Source organism: Myxine glutinosa, chromosome 3 (assembly GCF_964187855.1).
Source record: "Myxine glutinosa chromosome 3, kmMyxGlut1.1, whole genome shotgun sequence".
NCBI classification, from domain to species: domain Eukaryota; kingdom Metazoa; phylum Chordata; class Myxini; order Myxiniformes; family Myxinidae; genus Myxine; species Myxine glutinosa.
The window spans coordinates 137,012,802-137,033,097 of NC_136263.1; the positions used below are offsets into that span (position 1 = coordinate 137,012,802).

A 20,296-nucleotide genomic window follows, 5' to 3' on the forward strand; every position below is an offset into this window, starting at 1 on the left:
TAACAATCCTGAAGTCTGTGCACGAATCCCCACACTGGGCAGAGGTCGAAATCGTGTGGAATGGCAAGACCAACAGGCAGGTATCGGTCTGCAGCTGCGGACGAGGAGTTACGAGGTGAGAGGTCGGGAAGATGGTGGCACGGGGTAACAATCCCCCAAAACGTGAGCGCAATCCACACCCCCACGTGCACCAACGATTAAGCTGATATGGAAACCAATGGCGATCAACACTATGAGGTCGATATGGGAACCCCAACGACAAAACAAGATGCACCAGGTGGACGGCCTCCTCAAGGAAAAATGGCGGATCGGCCTGCAATGGAGGCACTTGCTTTTCCACCAACAATAGTTCACGCTTGGTACAAAACCTGAGACGCAGGTTTAATTTTAATTGCAGAATGGGACGATGTCACAGGTAATCCCTTTCACGGGAAGCCTCAATTCCCTTGCAACCAATATCGAGAAAGTCAGCTCGCAGCCTCGATGCGACTCACGGCTGTCTCCTCTCCAACCGACTTCCTCCCTCTTCTTCCACCTCTTCCGGTGTTTGCCGAGTTTTTCTTTTTCCTCCACAAACATTTAGTTTTACCTTTTACTAAAGTCATCTCCATTACACACAGAAATCTTAACAACAACATTACCAGAAACTAAAAATCCTAACAGTATATAATAACAACAAGGGCAGAAGTGACGAATCCGTAACAGTAGCATAAACACGATTTTTCACAACCAACGCAACTCTCGAGAAGCGTCATTCATGTGTGTGCCCATACGCCCACACGCCCACAAATGCCCACAGATGCCCATAAGGGCCAACGTTTAGAAGCCAGCACCGAATTTACTGCAGTGCTTCCATAATTAAAGGGGTGTATTGTGACTGGGGATGAGACATGGGTGTCCCAATATGAAGCAGATTTCAACGAGTCAAACATGGGGTTAAAGCATCCAATATCTCCCATGAAATTTATGGTTCAGCAGACTGTTCTCTTTTTCTCTACAAAATTGAGGCTGATGGAAGAACAAGGTTTACCTGATAGTAGGAACAGCAGGGCAACAATTGGGTATCACCAGCATGGAAATGAACAAACAGGCAAACAAGAATGAGAGGAGGGCATGAAACTGAAACCAGTTAGTGAGACCAGCGTTGGCTTAGGAATGGTTAATGGAGGTAATAAAGACCATGGGGTAGGTGACATGGGATGACACGAGGTGGAGGTAAACTGCCTGCTGGAAGCCCTGGTAGAAAGAGTTGGGAAAAACGGCCTCTGGAAGGTGGTTCCAGAGATGACAGAAGTGAGGAGCAAAGGCGATTAGGTATGCAGTCAGCCTGGATTTTGGAAGTTTAACGAGGATGGAGTTACTGTTATAACGCATGCATCCTGGTGTTGCTGGAGAGGGCCAGAGAGATGAGTGAGCAGAGGGAGCAATATTGGAGAAGAGGTTGTAAAAAAACAGACCACCTGGTATTAACTAATGAATATATATATATATATATATATATATATATATATATATATATATATATATATATATATATATATATATATATACTACATACAAACATTATATATAGATTTGTGTTCCACAACAATCTGACTGAAGGTTCAGCATTTAGAAATGTTTAATTTTTTTTTTCAGAATTTTTTTAAAGTTTACTAATTTTCCTTACCATTTCAGGTTCCAACATGGCAGAACCTGAGGCATGGCCTGAAGGAGAATTTGTAAGATTTCCACTTTGGTTCCTCCCACCCCTGACCTTTGTCACAATATCTATACTTGCGACTGTATGGATTGTCATACATGTTAACATATAGATTATAGTAATTAGCCCAAATGATAAAATAAAAATGCAGTAATATGTCATTTAGATTTACAATACTGATGACGCAAAAGTGGAACTTCATCCTTCTTTGTGATCTCAAACTTCTCAGGAAGATGATTCTCCAGAAGACAACAGTGATGGGGACTACTCAGATCCTGACGCCTCCTACGAACCTCCTCCAACAGAGCCCCATGCATGGCCTCCTCGGCCCTATTTAATTGCCCAAGAAGGGGAATATATTGGTGAGTTTTTGACACCAGTGAGATATCAATTGCTGCATTCACAGCTATACTCAAACTCAAACACCTTAATTCCTAAACTCAAAGGTCCTAAAGCATAATTATTTTTTAGGAAGACTGAACGAAAAATATCTCAAAATATGATAAAAGCAGTGGTAAATTGCAAATGCGATTCATATATTTAAATAAATCTTTAAATTATATAGAGTATAGATGGGTAGATGGGTGAAGAGTACAGATGGGATCTCTCTTTGTGATTGCCTGGTGATATCAAGCTAATATAATAATATGCTTGCTTGTCCATCCGCCCATCCATGTGTGAGTGTAACACACCTTTCCACCCATTGGTTGGATAGCTGGTATGACTCCACCCACACAGTGGTAACGTGAAAATCATACGGCCACCATTTTGGAGAGATGCGAAGCCAAAAACGCTTTTGGAGCTGTCATATTCACAATTGTCATGCAATCCCTTTAAGTTTTCCCTTAAATTTATATTTCTGTTGTAAAACAACAAACAAAATTTCTAAAACTGTCAATTTTCATCCGATTGACTTGGAATTGTAAGAGGATTTGCCTATCAGGTCACTGAATTCAATCACCAATTATTTTTGAGGTCAGCATTGTCCAAAAGGTCAACACAGGCCAAAGGTCAACAACTTAGGTGCTATTTCTAAAATCCTCAATTTTCATCAGATTGACTTGAAAGTTGAACAGGATTTGCATTTCAGGTCACTGAATTCAACCACTAATTATTTTTTGAGCTATAAAGGTCAAAAGGTCAACATCGGCCAAATTTCTAAAATCATCATTTTCTATCCGATTGACTTGTGGTTTGAAGAGGATTTGCATATTTGGTCTTTGAATTCAACTAACAATTATTTTAAAAGTCAAATTTGTTTTAGAAATTTCGCAAGTATCGGTCTTTGTTAATTTTTTTGTCTGTCTGTCCAGGGCATAACCTGTTTTTTACCATTTGAGCTGGTCATCAAATTTTCAACAAACCTTTATTATGAAAATATGGAGAACACTAGGACGACACTCTTCGATGTCACGACGTTGATCAATATGCCTCTGCCACATTATTACATCATTATACAGACATGGCATTTAATATGGAATATTTTTTTTGTGGGGGTGAACTTACTTTTCAAGATGACTTAGAACCAAAAGTTCATTGGAATTATGTTGAAATTATTCTAGATTTTGTTAATGTGACCTTTAAAAGAAACAAAAACCACATTTGACATTTTGAAGCAAATAAATTGATCCTTGAAAGTGATGTCAACTGATATCGAACTCAATTCACGGACAGTACTGTGTTAAGCTTCTGTACGTTTTCCAGAAGTATATCTTTATTTTGCACATTAGCCAAATTTTTTTTTAACAAAAACAAAAGTTAAATTACGACTGGGATTACGGACAGTAAAATTACAGTTCAGTACTTCGTGTAACCCCCACGAGCATTCAGGAGAGCACGTACACGTTTAGGCATGCTGTTCACGAGATTTGCCAAGGTTTGGACAGGAATCGCTTGCCATGCAGTTACAATAGCCTGCTGCAATTCACGCACAGAGGCAGGCTGCTGGTCCAAGTTGTCGATTTGACGCGTTAATTGTGCCCACAAGTTCTCTATCGGATTCATATCCGGGGACATGGCAGGCCACTCCATATGCTCTATGCCACGGTCAGCAAGAAAGTGTTGGATCATGCGAGCACGATGAGGCCGTGCAGTGTCATCTTGGAAGACAAAGTTTCCTCGAAGCCGCACGAACAAATGGAAGCAATGTTTCTTCCAGAATGGCCCTGTGCTTGAACTGGTTCAGGTTTCCATTCAGAACAACCAGGTCAGTTTTGCCCCCTGCATGAAAAGCAGCCCAAACGGTCACCCCACCACCTCCAGCTTGGACTCTTGGCACTATACAATCTTCGTTGTAGGCTTCATGCACTTGTCTGCACACTCGGACGTGGCCATCTTGACGATAGACCAGAAATCTAGACTCGTCACTGAAGATCACGTGATTCCAGTGTCCTGGCTGCCATTGACGGTGCTCTCTGGCCCACTGCAATTGGCGCTGGCAGTGTTGTCTGGTCAGACGTGGCTTTCTCAGGGGACACCTGGCACGATAGCCTGCTTGAACCAGTCGTTGTTCGACTCGCCTTCTGGATACAGGCACATTTGTCAGTTGCTGCCACTCAGCCCTAAGCCGATTAGCTGACTTGGTATGGCCATTGCGGACTAATCGGTGCAGCTGGCGATCATCCCTCCTTTTGGTTCTGCGGGGACGTCCTGGCCTCGGTATTGGAGTAGGGATACCCCTCTCAGCATTTCGTTTCAGGATCTTTGACACCTGACCTTGAGTGATGCCATACTGCCAAGCAATAGCACGCTGTTTCATGCCGGAATTTCGTAAAGCCACCACTAAATGACAAACAGCATTGTCGAGTTGACGGACCATCTCCAGGGGAAGCGGCAATAACTTTTGTAGACGTGCAGCAGTTGTTTTCCACTAATACAGAATGCAACAACCCTTATATACCCGATTGTGAAGCCAATCGTCAAATGTACCTGTCCGTACATTTTGTCACGCCATCTGTGATATAATCCTGTTATTGACTTCTTGCTGCGACAGACAATCAGTGACATGGTTCTTTTAACAAAGAAATCACCGAAGGGTAAAAGAAACTCACCAGAATGATATACCGAGTTCAGAAATTAAACCCGTCAAGAAAAAAAAAATATTCCATATTAAATGCCAAGTCTGTACATACATTAACCAAGTTTGATTTAAATCCCTTCAGCTGTTCTCAAGTTATCACATTTTTATCTGACATGTCCTCTGAACTTTGACCTCTTGATCCAATCAATCAGCCATAATCCAATCAGTTCATATTTGCATCATATATACCTCTATGAAATTTGTTCAAAATCCCATCACTTGTTCACAAGTTGGCATGGCAACATAAATTTTACCTAACATGACCTCTGACCTTTGATTTCATGGCCCCAAAATATAATCAGTTCATCTTTACCTCATTATACATAGCTGCACCAAGTTTGACTAAGATCCCTGCAGCCATTCTTAAGTTATTGTGGTAACAAAATACATATAACTTAACATGACCTCTGACCTTTGACCTCTTGACCCCAAAATAGAATCAGTTTATCTTTGCATCATCTATCTATAATTCCAGTAATCTCTGTGTGTGTGTCTGTGTGTGTGTATGCGACCGCTGTTTCTCAACAACTACCGGTCCGATATACTTGAAACTTGCCAGGTATATTGCTGGGGACCCGAGGATGTGCCTTTTCAAGGTTTTAAATTAATCGGACAAGTAGTTACCGAGCTATGGCGATTTCTTTACCAAACTCCGCAAGCCGTTCGCTTTGGACCAAACCATTTCATGTAAATAGAGGGGGGGGATTGTCACCGTACTCGCAAGCCGTCCGCTTTGGCTTTGCGAATGGACCAAACCATTTCATGTAAATAGAGGGGGGGGATATAATTTTAGATATATATATAGTACGGGCATGCCCTAGTAATATATAATTATACCAAGTTTGGTAAAATCCCATGACTGGTTCACAAGTTCGCTCGGTAAGAGAATTTTTACCTGACAGGACATCTGTCATTTGTCCCTTGACCTCTTGACTCTAAAATATAATCAGTCGATCTTTACATCATTATACATACCTGTATCATGTTTGAATTAGATCACTTCAGCCGTTCTCTAGTTGAAGAGTTCAGATGCAAAAACAGATATATCCATTTTTGCTGAAATGAGAAAATCACGATTTTCTGCTGTGCATTCCAGGTGAAACCCATCAAAATGACATGGGCTGTATCTTAATCAGTAAATATGAGATAATAAAACGGCAGGATTTCAAAAATTAAAATTTATTAGAAAAACAAATGTTTGGTGATTTTGAACACGTTTTCCCGCAAAAACAGATAACTCCATGGGTCGTTTTTTGTCAAAAACAGATAAATCCAAATGTCACTGTAGAGACAAGTAAAAGTAGTATGAAATGACCAGAATGTCATTCTTATGGCAAGTATGATGTGGCATAATAATAAAATTAATACCAAAAAGGCTTCAACGCCCCCAAAACCAGTTTTGCCAGTTTTCTGTTGCTGATAAATTTACGGGTAAGAATCAATCTTTTGCAGACGACCACAGCCACCGAGGACACTCTCATGGCACTATCCAAAGTCACCATCACAAGTCAGCAGTATCCCAAGTAACATCACAAATCAGCAGTATCCTAATCCACCAACACAAATCAGCAGTATGTATGTCAGCATCACAAGTTGCCAGTACAACACTCCAAAATCAGATTCATAAACCTGGCAGTAAGCAGTGTTGGCAGTATCACAAGTTGAGGGGCTGTCCACTGAGTACGTACACGGAGTCACCTCACCCGGTACACCAAATTTGCAAAAGCAGAACTGACAAAATGATAGTATCATTCAAGCCTTAACAGGGGTTTGCCATCCTGAAACATTCCAGTCTGTGTGTGTGTGTACTTTATGGAGCAGCCCCCCTATCCACCCCCCCCCCCCCAATGCACAAACATGAATAACGAACAACATGACGTCACAGATGATGTCAGAGAGCAGATCCTACAACAGCTGAGCATGCAATGGAATATCACAAAAATCAGTTTTCAAGCCTATACTAGCACTGAAAGGGTACATCACTGACCGACTGAAAAGGTGTGTTCGCCTCCTGATGATCAGGAGGCGAACACACCATTTCAGTCACAATAACCTTTCAAAAAATTTCCCAATTGGAGTCCAGCTCGGAAACTGATTTCTGCAACATTCCACTAATACTGATAAGCGGAAATCGGATAACCCTGCCACACTTGGCACTAGGTTCATGGAATCACACAAACTCTATTCTTCATCACTGCTCTCATCTAAGTCCTGTCTCCCAACATTCTGTCCAACATCAACCAAGGCATTCTCATAAAATTCTCTGACTCCTTCACCAGCACCAAGTTCATCGATCAGCTTCACGACATCCGTTTTCTTAGCTTCCTTCACGCAGTTGACCATTGGACTCAGAACAGGCTTGAATGATTCCCATTTTTTTCCCCTTTTCAAAACATTGTGATAGCAAAAGTCAAGACTGTAGACTTGTTTGAATCAAAGTTTGTCCCCATCTATCTCGAGCACCCTGGCCTGGCTGATTTTGAATGAACGGGATGAGGAGCAGTGACCTGTCGCTGTGGACTTGAAATCATAGCAAGCCCAATCAGTGCCATAAACATGAACATTTCCATGCTTTCGTAAAATATCGAGGTACTCAGATGGAAGCAGAATGGTGTCCTTCTTCCGAATGTCCTGTTCAATCCGGCCAAAAACACGTTCAGCAGGGAGGAAGCTATGGCCACGTATCGGAAAGGTGTACTCGATTTTCAGATCCCTAAATTTCTGCTTCCTTAATGCAAAGAGCATGGACAAAACATTGATATTTTTGTTTTGCCCATAGCAGGAATCAGAGAATAGCCGCAGTGTTTTAAACTGAGACAGTTCTTCATGGACTACAGTTCCGAAGTAATGCTGAAGGGCAGATGCCACCATGTTGCTGTCCTTTCTGTTCTGATTTTCCAGCCAGACGAACAGATGAATGTCCTCCTTCCCTTGTGGCTGGCCTCGCCCACGGTGACGAACAACACCAAAAACATACAGATAGAGTTGGCGGGAATAATACGTCTGTCCAATGGGTGATTTGGGTAGAACGAGGTTCTCCATGATGTCGAAACAGACAGTGAAGGTATCCCCAACTGCATTCATAATGTCGTAAAACTTGCGTCCCCTGCGACGATGGAGGAGATACATGGCTGATGTTTCACGTTTCTCCTCATCAGATAGCTCTGGATCTTTTAACTTTATACGGTATTTCACACAGGAACTGCATACATCTTTCGCAGGGTGTCCAAAGCCAAGGTTAAAATCATACACTAAGACACTGAAGTAGAATGTGTACGAAATCTGGGCATGATTCTGATCCGCGAACAATCGATGCATCTTCTTGACACTGAGATCTGTCGGTAGGTACTTCTGGCCAGGGGCACCACGCCGTGCATAGTGACTGGCTCGACAAGTAAAAGTCCCGATGTGCTGCCGTACTGCTGCCTTTCTCTCATTATTCTCCTCGACCTTGCGGGCACCGCCACGATTCTCCGGCCGGGCTACTCCCTTTTCGAACCAGTACTTCGCTATGTTGGATACTCGATCTTTTTTTACACCTGAAATTACAATGAAAAATTATGAAGCAAGCCAGAAAAAACAGCTGGCAATTTAAGCACCAGGTAAGATTATTTTCCAAATAAAATGTACGACGGACAATGGACATGATGGAAACTGTCATGTTGCAGCACAAAACTTCATTGAAAAAAACCAGTGCTTTTGAAAACCAAACAAGATTGCAAAATGTAAATCAAAATTATGATCCAGACAGCAGTGGATGGATGCATGCATAATGTTATAGAATAACATGACAATTTAATGACTGGCCACTCTCATCATGAAAATAAATAACTACTGTGCCTTGCCCTGGCCCCTGCAGTGGTTGTGGTCAGAAGAGGGGTGGGGGGGGGGGGGGGGGGTCAAGAAGTGACCCATCCTGACATGACCAGCAACGCTGAAAAAAAGAGCATTAATTATTTTTATAGATCTGGAAAAATACTCACAAAAGATGCTGAGGAATGATGCCTTGCACACTGGCACTTTCTGTCTATCTTCCGTCAGCACAAGGTATTTCACATCGATGTCCCTGCTCTTCTGCCTTGCTGGGTCATCCACCTTGGGCCTACGGCGTTGAGCTGCCTTAATGTTCATGTACGATAGGAGTATGGCATCCTGCTTCACTTTCTCAGCCGTCGTAAACAGGAGCCCATGCACGTAACCCACATCATCGTCAGTCAGTGTAGATGCCATGCACAAATCAGAGTTATGTACACAAGCTACACACGGAATTTTTCCGATCGAACTGTGCCGCCCTTTCTTCGCCACAGAACGAACAGATTCCTCTGGACGGCGCTTCTTCTTACGCCCAGATGGCGAGAGCATCACTGGCTCTTCGATTTCATCAAATTCCTGCATTATTCCGTGCAAATTACAGCAGTTTTTAACGATAAATCGGACAGAATTTCACTCGCTTCGCCGATACGCAGGGCGCAGACGTGTTGGATGCAGTAAACAAGCCGCGTGCGCTGATTGGCTGAATGGATGTATCGGGGTTTGGGAAAGTACGGCCTCGGCGCTTATCGTTTTCTGCAACGAAATGCGATCTTGAATGGGAAAATACGTGGACGCTATCGGGTTTTGGGAGAAAATGATTTGCCTACTGAAACGGAGGTATTGAAACATATACTTTGGTAAACATAGTTCAGTTTCATCAAAAATGGCGTTTATCGGTTTTTGCGCCTGAACTCTTCAGTTATAGACCTATTACAGACTTTGACCTTTGACCTCTTGACCCCAAAATCTAATCAGTTCATCTTTGCATCATAATACATAATTGTACCAACTTTGGTCAGAATCTCATCACTGATTCACAAGTTATCGCGGTAACAGGATGTTTACCTAACATGAACTGTGACCTTTGGCCTTTGACCTCGTGACCCCAAAATCGAATCAGTTCATCTTTACCTCATTGTACATACCTGCAGCGAGTTTGACTAAGATCCCTTCAGCTGTTCTCAAGTTATCGCAGTAACAAAAACTTATCACGGTCGGACGGACGGACAGCCGGACGGACAACCTGAAAACATAATGCCTCCGGCGACTTTGTCGGCAGAGGCATAACTAGTGAATACATTTTAAAACTTTTTAAGCTGTTGTTTGTGTCAAGTTTTATGGACGTGGATGGGCTTTGCATTTGGGATGCTCTCTAGTTCTTTACTTTATTTTTGTTTTTTTTTCTGACAATGACATCATCACCCACAACTGCAGTCTTTGGAGGAGTACAATCTTGTGAAATGAAACTGATTTATCCCTTTTAATTTTGGAGACATTTTTTCAATATAAAAGCAGATCAACAAATTCAAAGTTAGGTTGGAGTGCTCGGTTAATGCAATTAATTACTACCTGACCATCATGTATATTTGAGGACCAGTGTTCTTGTCATTAAACTTTTCACAGTGCAGTAAAAAGCTTTCATTATGCATTCAATAAGTATTGATACTTTAAAATATTGATTACGCAAATACGTTGGTGTTCAGTAAACAGACAAGTCCAGAAGTCAAGCTCAAAATTGCCTTCACTCTCCACAGATAAGGTGGTCAACAGTGCATCAAAATGGAGCAAACCGCCTGAAATTCCCAGATGTTCAAAGCCTACACCAGCAGGAGATGATGTGAGTACTCAATAATATGTAACATTACGGCACAGAATATATCATAAACTGACTTCATAGTATTGAGGCCATCTTACCTGAATGTCAAGAACATACAATGAGCTTTGACACAGGGGGAGACCATTTGGCTCATCATGCCTGCCCCCTACCAACACCACATTGATTTAATCCATCAGTTTATCGACTTCATTTCACAAAGGTAACAACCATATCAAATGCCTTCTACTGCACTTCCCTCATCCAGCCAATCAGAAAGTGCTTCATAGAAGTCTAATAAACTTGTTAAACATGACTTTTATTATATGCATCACTCTTTAATTCGTTAAATTTATTGAGATTTTTTGATACTTTCTATCACCTGCAGGGAGACTATGTCATTCCATCTGTTGAAACACAATCAAGGTCTCCCAAACCACGTAAGCCTCATTGTTTCAACATTATGACAATAATACAGTGAATTGTTAATGATATTTAAATATTTAATTTTTTATTATTTTTATACCACTGTTTACCACTTTCGCTTGTCTATCGATATTTTCAAAAGTGGCCTCTTCCAGCACTACCCATACCTGCTCATCCTGAAGTTCATAGTGGTGACTTCAACAGCCATCACACCTCATGCGGATATACTTCAGATAACGAGACAGGTGAACAACTGGTGGAATGGTCTTCTGCTGGTGATGGCTATCTTCTGCACGATGCCAAGCAATCAGGCACCTCCATTCACGTAGATGTAGATGGAGGAAGGACGACAATCCAGACCTCTGTTTTGTCTCCAGGGATGGTAATGGACACCCTCTTCACGCATCTCACAAGATCCTTCCACACTTTCTACAAAGCCAACATCGACCAGCATTAATCCACATGGGAATAGAGGTTCCCTTGATTACATCCAAACCTAAGGCCTGCTGGAATTTTTGGAAAGCCAACTGGGAGGCTTTCAAAACAGAAGTTGAAGACCAGATCACCAACCTCAACACTGTCCACAAAGAGCATCTAGACTAGACCGCAAAAACAATAAACGAGCACAGAGGGAAGGCCAAAATAGAGGCAGACTTGGGCAACCAATGAGTCAGGTGAGGAATGAGGGGCAGGAGAGGATGCATAGGGTGGACAAGATGGATACTCAAGTCAAGTCTCAAAAGATAAAACTGGGAATTTAGAAGGAGAAAGGATCGGGGTGGGACGAAATCTTGAATTTGGGACGATCTGAGATGGCAGTGAACAGCTTTCTTCAAGACTTGGAAGGAAGAATGAGATTGAAGAGAATGTAGAAGTTGATTCCACAGGTGGGAGAAAAGAGGAAGGAATGAGTGGTGGTGAGCAGTGATCCTGGATTTAGGTAGTTTAATTAGAAGAGGGTTGATGTTGGACCGTGTGTGCCCTGCAGAATCATGGGGCTTGGATTGTGACAAAGCACGGAAAGTGCAGGGGATGCAAGAGCAGATTGGAGGTGGTAGAAGACGGAGTTGTTGCCAGAAGCTGACTAACTGCTCCAATAGTATGAAACTTCAGGGGATCCAGATGTTGCGCCTGAACTCTTGGAATCTCTGGATATGGCCAGATTCTTGATTTCAGCTTGATTTCGCTCATTTAAGTCTATATCATGGAACCTATAAAGACATCTTGGAGCTGCCTCACCTGTTCAACTTCAAACTTGCAGAGTATCAGCTAATGCTGTTGCTTCTAGGCTGCACCTCAACTCGAAAGTTGTTTCACCTAAGGAGGCTCCTGGTCTAAGATCCATGCAGATTGAACTTTCCAAGACCATTTCATCATCTCCTCACACACCTTTCTGCTTTCTTCCCCCTACAACAGGGCTGACATTGACACGAGCCTTTCCCCCACCAAAGGAAGAAAAGCAGCATGAATTGAAGGCATCTATCTTGAATTCTTGAAGATCTTGTGACCTCACGGATGTGATTGGTTGGCTTCTCTTTTCATTAACATCCATGCAACTGGAGTCATACCATCAACCTGGAGAGAAGCTAAAGTCATTGCCATCCTTTCGACAGGGAAACCTGCTGCTGACCCATCTAGCTATCAGCCCATATCTCTGCTTTGTATGCCATACAACTTGTTTGAATGTGTCCTTCTGGCCAGGCTCTCTCCATTGGTAAAGCCCAACCTTCTCAACGAACAAGCTGGTTTCAGATCTGGTGAGATTTGTGTTTATGAAGTACCTGCAATTACCGACCACATTGAGACTGGCTACCAATGTGCGCTCAAGACAGGTGTTACACTAATTGACCTTTCATCAGCGTATGATACGGTATGGCAACATGGTCTTCTGGTGAAAGCTGACAGACTTTTCCAGTATCAAACCACAATATGTGTACCTTCTTCTATACTTGATAACTAAAGATGTAGGGGTTCACTCGTAGAGCAAACAAGCTCCATAAGGACTCTGAATGATGGTCTTCTTCAAGGGTTTGTTTTATCTCCAATCCTCAACATATGTGTGAGTGACATATCTTGTACCACCTCCCGAAAGTTTGCCTACACAGATGATCTTGTCCTTGCTACCCAAGCAACCAACCTTGAATATCTCAGTAGTATCATTTCCCCAGGACGTAAAGGTAATGGAGCGATACTTCATCTACTGGTGACTACACTCAAACCCAACTAAGACCACAGTTACTGCATTCCATCTTAGCGACTGACTAAAAGTAACCTCCAGGTTTCGTTTTGAGGCAAACCAGTCAAGAGCGAACCGTTCCCCAAGTACCTTAGAGTCACCCTTGATAGCAGCCTCACATTCTGCAAATACCTCCTCTGGACATTAAAGATTCCATAGTTTCCTAGGCGAAGATAGGTGGGCCTTTTTGTCGGTGCTTTATCCTTTTAAAAAGTTGAGTATCAAGCAAGGGAGCAGCATGTACCATTTTAAAGTCTTTGTATGTACCATTTTGGAGCAGAATGTACCATTTTAAAGTCTTTGTATGTACCATTTTGGAGCAGCATGTACCATTTTAAAGTCTTTGCATGTATCATTTTGAAAAACTTGTACATGTTGTACAACTTTAATATGTGCCTACAGACAGGGTAGAAGCAGTCCAAATGAAGCGAGCAACACAAACAGAGATATAGGTCTTCGTTATCACGGATTAACACGGAACACGGATTATTATCCCACTGATCACTGGCAAATTACGAATTTGAAATTAAACAAGGAAATCAAGCAACATGTCATTCGCTCCTGGAAAATCCCAAAGTCTCACCCTTCGGAATTATCGTCAAACCAACCCACCTATTTTATTACTCATCCACTGGAAGACGTTTAGTCACTTTAACTTCCAGACCTGACCATCGGCCATGACCTTTCCTTGGCTGACCACAAAATAAAGCCGGCATTTTAAAGCTAGTCGGAGACTGGGCATCTTTCCTCAATCCAAATCTTTCCTTGTGAAATTGGAGCTAATCACAGTCTACAAGGCCTTTGTCCATAGTTCAATGAAGTACTGCTCTCTGCTATATGCTGGTGCCCCTGGCCAATGGAATACTCTCTGTCTCCCCTGGATTCTGTGGAGTATAAAGCTCTCAAAAATATTGGATTCTCCCATGATGAGGCTAAGGCTCTAGGTCTGTTGCTCTTACATTTCCAGTAGATTGGTGGTCTGCTGTTTTCTACTGTCTATTCTCCAACATTGCTCCCTCCCCTCTCTCAGTCCTCCGACTCTCCCTAGCAGCTTGAGGAAGCATGCATTCCTCCAGTAACCCGCTTCTGGTTAAATTTCCAAACCCAGGACTACTGTACACCTCAACTCTTTTATTCCTTCCTTCTCCAGAAGCAGTTCTGTCCCATTCTTCCATATAGAACTTCAAGCAAGCAGTGCACCACCACCACCTTTTGTCCTCACCCATCCTGACCCATGATCTTTATTACTCCAATTAACTCCTAACCCAACCCTCTTATTTGCTGATTTCGGTATTTCCTCTCCTTGTCTCTCTTTTTATCCCCCCCCCCTTTGGTAGTTGTCCCTCAATTGTAGCCCCTCCACCCCACTGTCAATTCAACTTTGCCCTTCCAAGAGCCTCGGTCGCTCAAATTAAACCCAGACTAGACCGCTCAAAAGTAAGCATGCTACCTTGGCACCATCCTGGTGAACAATCTCAAAGTTCTGTTATTTAATGCTGCTGTAATTTTTAAAGGTTTATTTTCTAGGTTATTGTTGACAGATGATGGTCAGCAGTGTCAGTACTAATAGTGATGTCTTTCCTCTTTAATCTACAGCTCCCAAAGGAGATGTGAGTTTCAAAGCACACACACCAAAAGCACCATTCCCAAGGCCTCAACCAATGCGGCCTGCAATCGAAAGAGGGTTTGGAGGTTCCAAGACTACAAACGCTCTTCAAAATAATCCTCCATTGCCTCCATCTTCCCAAAGAAGTGCAAAACTATCAAAAAAGAAGTCATCACTACCTCAACCACCATTACCCCAACAGAAGCCTTCTTCGTACCCGCTAGGTGAAAGGCCAACCCAGCCACCACCTATTTGCCACCGACTCACCAAGATCAAGCCAAAACTAGTGGATGAAGAATTGGATGGCAGTGGCTCGGGTAAGGCCGAAAGGCCTTAATTGAAATATCAGCTATTATTTTATTAAATAGAATGTTTATTCACACTATAGTTATAATCCAAAAAGGTGGTGTCTGTTGTTAGACTTCAAATTGTAAATAAAGTATCTACTAATTGCAGGTTTCTTACCAGGTAGGGCAGGTGTTGGGTGTAGTTGGTGACTGCTGGAGAAAAGGGATATATCTGGTCAGATCGCCTTCTGTTCTTAATCTACATGTTTTCAAAAATAGTAAATTTAGAGGAAAGCATGACAGCATTCTGTGTTGCATAAAGTGTTCGGCATTTAATCTAGCAGACACTAATGTTTCTTGCTATCTTTCTCACAGACTATGAAGTTCCTGACAAAAATGTAAGTCACTATGATTATTGTATTTGAAAAGATGTAAACTCTTTTTTATTAGTACTGATTGTAAGGCAAAACATTGTAATATGAATCCCTTGAAAGCCGACTTTCTAAAATATATGAAAGCTGGCTTTCTTCACTAGAACTTACACTGACATAGTTATGTTCCCTTACAAAAAGTTGTTGACATCTGATGAGACTCCCATCAAACTTTCATCAAATCTTGTGAAAGGTCATAAAATAAATTGCCAATGATGTAAATAAGATTGAGAAGGAAGTTAAAGTCCAATTATTCAGCAATGATCCAGCTCTGGACTAAATAACTTGGGACTTAAACTTGGACTTGCACGGGCTCAAGTACATCAGTGTCATTGTCAAACTTGTGATCTACTATGCAGAACCAAAATAAAACAACATGAAAGGATCAAAATAGATACTGTACTTTTAAAGGGTACTAAATGAGTATTATGTACGGTACAGAAAAGTGGAAGGTCGAGAGGGATGGTATACGAGAGGGTTTAGTTGAGAAAAAAATATATTGCAAATACAAAATGAAAATGATAATATGAAATAAAGGGAGGGTGTGGAATTTGAGAAAACTATCGAGAAAAATTAAAAGGAGGTTGGGAAAAGATATTGTCATGTGTATGACCGCCATCCAAAACCACAAGTGATCTTCTTCAAAAGCCACACTCCAGGAATGAATATCCCACGGATAGCCAGCTTATAGCTAAATTTGGATGTCACATCATCCGAAAAGTAAGTGCTGATGCGCCTCTATTATCGAGTACTGTATTTCTAAATGTACGCGAATAGCCAAATAAAGGAATTACTAGAAATTATTTATTTCCCTCTCGGAGTTTTCAATTAACAAAATTGTCCGCATGAGAAAGATGGCAGAAACCAGACAAACATGCATGACTTAGGAAGAAATGATCTAATTGGACATGAGATACATGGCATATAATCTCAGGTGAAATAGGCAGACACAAAACACAATTATTAATACAGAAAGTTACTGCAGCAAAGAAACTAAACAAACCGCCATGATGGGCACACACACACATATAGTCATGCAAACTGAAATGGACGAGATAATTAAGGGGCTTTCAGTTCGTCCCAGAATGACACTGTAGGTGGGAATGTTTGCAATGAAGCGGCTTAACGGACCTCTAGGTCAGCGAGAGAGAGAGAGAGGAGAGAGAGAGAGAGAGAGAGAGAGAGAGAGAGAAAGAATGGCGAGAGAGAGAATAGCGAGAGAGAGAACGGCGAGAGAGAGAACGGCGAGAGAGAGAACGGCGAGAGAGAGAACGGCGAGAGAGAGAACGGCGAGAGAGAACGGTGAGAGAGAGAACGGCGAGAGAGAGAGAGAGAGAGAGAGAGAGAGAGAGAGAGAGAGAGAAAGAGAGAGAGAGAACGGCGAGAGAGAGAGAGAGAGAGAGAGCGGCGAGAGAGAGAATGGCGAGAGAGAGAATGGCGAGAGAGAGAACGGCGAGAGAGAGAGAGAGAGAGAGAGAGAGAGAGACTTTTGACTTTTATGTCCTTTTATTACAAAAGTATAAAATGAAGATTTTTTACAGTCAAAACAAAATAAACAAAACAGTTACATGCAATTTTACCATCGGGGAAGTCAAAACCAACAAACCGTTAAGCTACCAAAAAAACACAGAAGGATATTTAATAAAGACTGGAGAGAAAGCACCAAATGACCCTCAGATATTTCACAAAAATCCTTTACACACCACATTCTTTCAAAAAGTTCAAGTTGGCTGGAAAGCGAATAACAGTAAAAATCAAGTTTTATCCGGCTCTCGCAAAAAGCTCTGAGCATTGCTACAGTATCTGTACTGTACAAGTCATTCTTTATCTTTGATTTTCTGGTTTTGTAAATTGCCAATTTTGCTTGGGAGATGAAGAAGTTTGCAAGAATTGTTGCTTGGATGTTTAAGGGGCCACTTGGCCCTAAAATAAACATTGGAAAATTGAAATCAATGGAAAGACGTGCAAATAGCACTTTCAAGAAAACAAAGAGAGGAGTTAAACGACTGCATTGAATATACGCATGGGCCAAGGTTTCTCTCTGCCCACAAAAGGGACACTGATCACTTGTCGCTTGTGAAAAGCGGTGAATGAGAGAGTTTGTGGGTATTATCCAATGTGCGATTCTCCATTGGAGATCACCAGCACGTTTTGGCACAGGATTTTTATAATACCATCCCCAGTTTGGGGAGAAAGGAGGAGTGTGTGGCAGGACTGCAGACAACTTGCAAGGTGCTGGGGCAGACAAGGAAGGGAAAAGAGCTTTTAAACATTGGAAATATAAGGTTTTGCGGTTACCACTGGAAGAGGAAAAGGAACGGCCAAAATTTATTGGCTCCAAGTTTTCAGAGGCCGACAAAAGAAGGTTGGGGAAAGGAGAGAGGCTCGGCTCAGAGGGAGGTACAGGACGAACCAACCAAGGTTGGGAGGTACTGTAGGCACGAAGCACCACCCTTAGACATCTGTCTAGTTGGCGAGATGATCTGACGCCAGTCGCCAAGGCAATAGCAGCAACACTTAGCCACTTGTCATTTGCATTGTCTCTAAGGTGGCACACTTTGGTTATTGATGCAGCCACAAACTTTTGAATGAAGGCCCTGCTGCTTCCAAAACCTTCAAAAAGTGAGTTGCAAAACAGTGGCTCGTTGAAGAACATGGATCTCTCGTACGTAGTATGATCCCGATGGCTTTTGAGAGCTTGCCATGCATTTAACAAACTTCGGTAGAAAGAGGGGAGTGAAGAGAGATCAAACATTGTCAAGTCCATTAGGAAAAGCTCCTTAGCATGACCGAAATTCTCAAAACGACCCAAAATGCAGCATGCAAGTTGCCTCCAAAGCACAACAGGCTCGTGCAAAATGGACCATATCGTGCGTAGACGAAAAGCCATGATTCGGCATTTTACATTGACAAGTCCTTGACCACCCTCAGGTATCGGCAAATTTAATCTCTCCGGTCGTAGCCAATGCATTCCAGACCAGAAGAAATGAGTGACGCTCTTCTGTATTCCGTCGATTAACCCAGCAGGTGGTTGCAGAGCCAAGACCTTGTGCCACAGAATGGAGGTAACCAGGTTGTTTATGACCAATACTCTGCCACGGTAAGACAATTGGCGGAGTAGGCCTTTCCATTTTATTAAAAGCAGTTCAATGCGTTCAGGCAAACCTTCCTAGTTATGCCTGATGAAATCTCCAGGATCTAGAAAAACTCCCAAAAACGTGATCCCATCTCTTCTCCAAGCAATATTTGCGGGGAGAAGCGGGGGTGAAGGGGGGGGGGTGGGGAGAATGGGGGGTGGGAAGGGGATTCGAGCCACAGTGCCTCAGTCTTTTTCCAATTGATTTTTGCTGACGAGGCTCTGTTGAAAAGTGCTAAAGCATGCATCATCTTAGCAATATCATCAGAGTTTTTGATACACACACATATATCATCAGCGTAGGCAATAGTCTTTATAGTGTGGTTTAAACCTATCACAGTGAAACCAGTCAAAGACTTTCGAAGCGTGTTTAAGAGGGGTTCAAGGGAAAGGGTGTACAAAGCACCTGACAGTGGGCAGCCCTGCCTAACACCTCTTTTAATACAAAAGGGGGGCACAAGCTCATTATTTATGTTTAGCAGGGCAGATACGTTTGAGTAACACATATGTATACATGATAAAATAAAGGGTCCAAAACCAAATCGATTTAAGACTTCGGACAAGTATTCATGCGAAACGTAATCAAAAGCCTTCTCCTGATCTAGGAAAACAAGGCCAACACTTTCATGATGAATATCACAAACATCAATCAAATCGCGAATAACAGAAATACTGTCATGGATATTACGACCAGGAACACAATAAGTTTGGTCCATGTCTACAATGTTCTTTAGGAAGGGTGAAAAACGTAAGGCAATAGCTTTGGAAAAGATCTTGTAATCAGTACATAGTAGTGATATTGGCCTCCACTGGGAGATGAGTAAAGGGTCGCCTTTCTTTGGAAGCAAGGTAAGTACTGCTCTTCTGCAGCTCAGCGGGAGTTCCTTCTTTTCGAAGCTTTCCTGGAAGACTGATAGCAGTTCAGGGCCAATTAGGTCCCAGAAAGATTCGAAAAATTCTGACGGTAGACCGTCGATGCCAGGTGATTTTCCTTTGCCAAGGCTCTTTAATGCAATGGAGAGTTCCTCAAGTGTGAGTGGTTTCTCCAGGCTCTGCCTTTGCTCTGGGGTTAAGGTGGAAACACCGTCAAATAAGTGAGAGACACCATTTAGGTCAACTTCTTTTGTTTTGTAAAGGTTGGAGAAAAAGAGTCTAGCTTCCCTCTTGATTCCTTCAGGGTGAGTGATGACAAAATTGTCAGGGCGTTTTAGAGCAGTAATTTGGGGGTGAGGAGCCTTCGATTCAAAATCAAAGAAGTATCGGGTTGGCGTGTCCAAAAGATTGAGCTGCTGAAACTGTAATCTTTTTAATGCCCCTTGGGTTTGGTTCTCAATTATTGTATTAAGGAAAGCTTTCTTTTCTTTCAGTCTCAGTTCTTGTTGGGGAGAAGAGTGAGTTTTTAAATTTGTTTGAATTTGTAGAATTTCCTTTTCTAAGGTAGCCTTTGTTCTACGTTCCTCTTGTGTTCTTAGGAAACAAAATTGTTAACAAAATCCTCTACATTGGGCCTTTATGTTGTCCCACCACAAACGCTGATCTGTAAACTGGTGTTTTTGATTTAATAGAACAGACCATACGTCTTTGAAAGCAGCCCTAAAGGAGGGGTTTTCTAAGATGGTGACATTAAGCTTCCAGAAAGAATGGCGATTCAAGGACAGATGTGAATGGTAATTCACAGTAATTAAATGGTGATCTGAAAAACCAGTAAGGCAAAATTCCAGTGGTAGGGGAGAGATTTAAAAATGGTGAATTTATATAGATCCGGTC

General features: G+C 42.2%; 1 protein-coding gene across 3 annotated transcripts in view; it reads left to right on the forward strand.

Moving 5' to 3' along the window:
- The window catches only part of LOC137423182 (uncharacterized), a 115,728-nt gene that overhangs the window by 17,245 nt on the left and 78,187 nt on the right, over positions 1 to 20,296 (forward strand). For all 3 annotated transcript variants that reach the window (XR_013622878.1, XR_013622879.1, XM_068110067.2), the window contains exons 3-8: positions 1,678 to 1,721; positions 1,932 to 2,064; positions 10,349 to 10,431; positions 10,796 to 10,847; positions 14,666 to 14,992; positions 15,338 to 15,360. Coding sequence is in view for 1 of the 3 variants with exons in the window: in XM_068110067.2 (XP_067966168.2) it covers positions 1,678 to 1,721; positions 1,932 to 2,064; positions 10,349 to 10,431; positions 10,796 to 10,847; positions 14,666 to 14,992; positions 15,338 to 15,360 (662 nt within the window). In the remaining 2 variants the exon portion in view is untranslated. The remainder of the gene's footprint in view (positions 1 to 1,677; positions 1,722 to 1,931; positions 2,065 to 10,348; positions 10,432 to 10,795; positions 10,848 to 14,665; positions 14,993 to 15,337; positions 15,361 to 20,296) is intronic.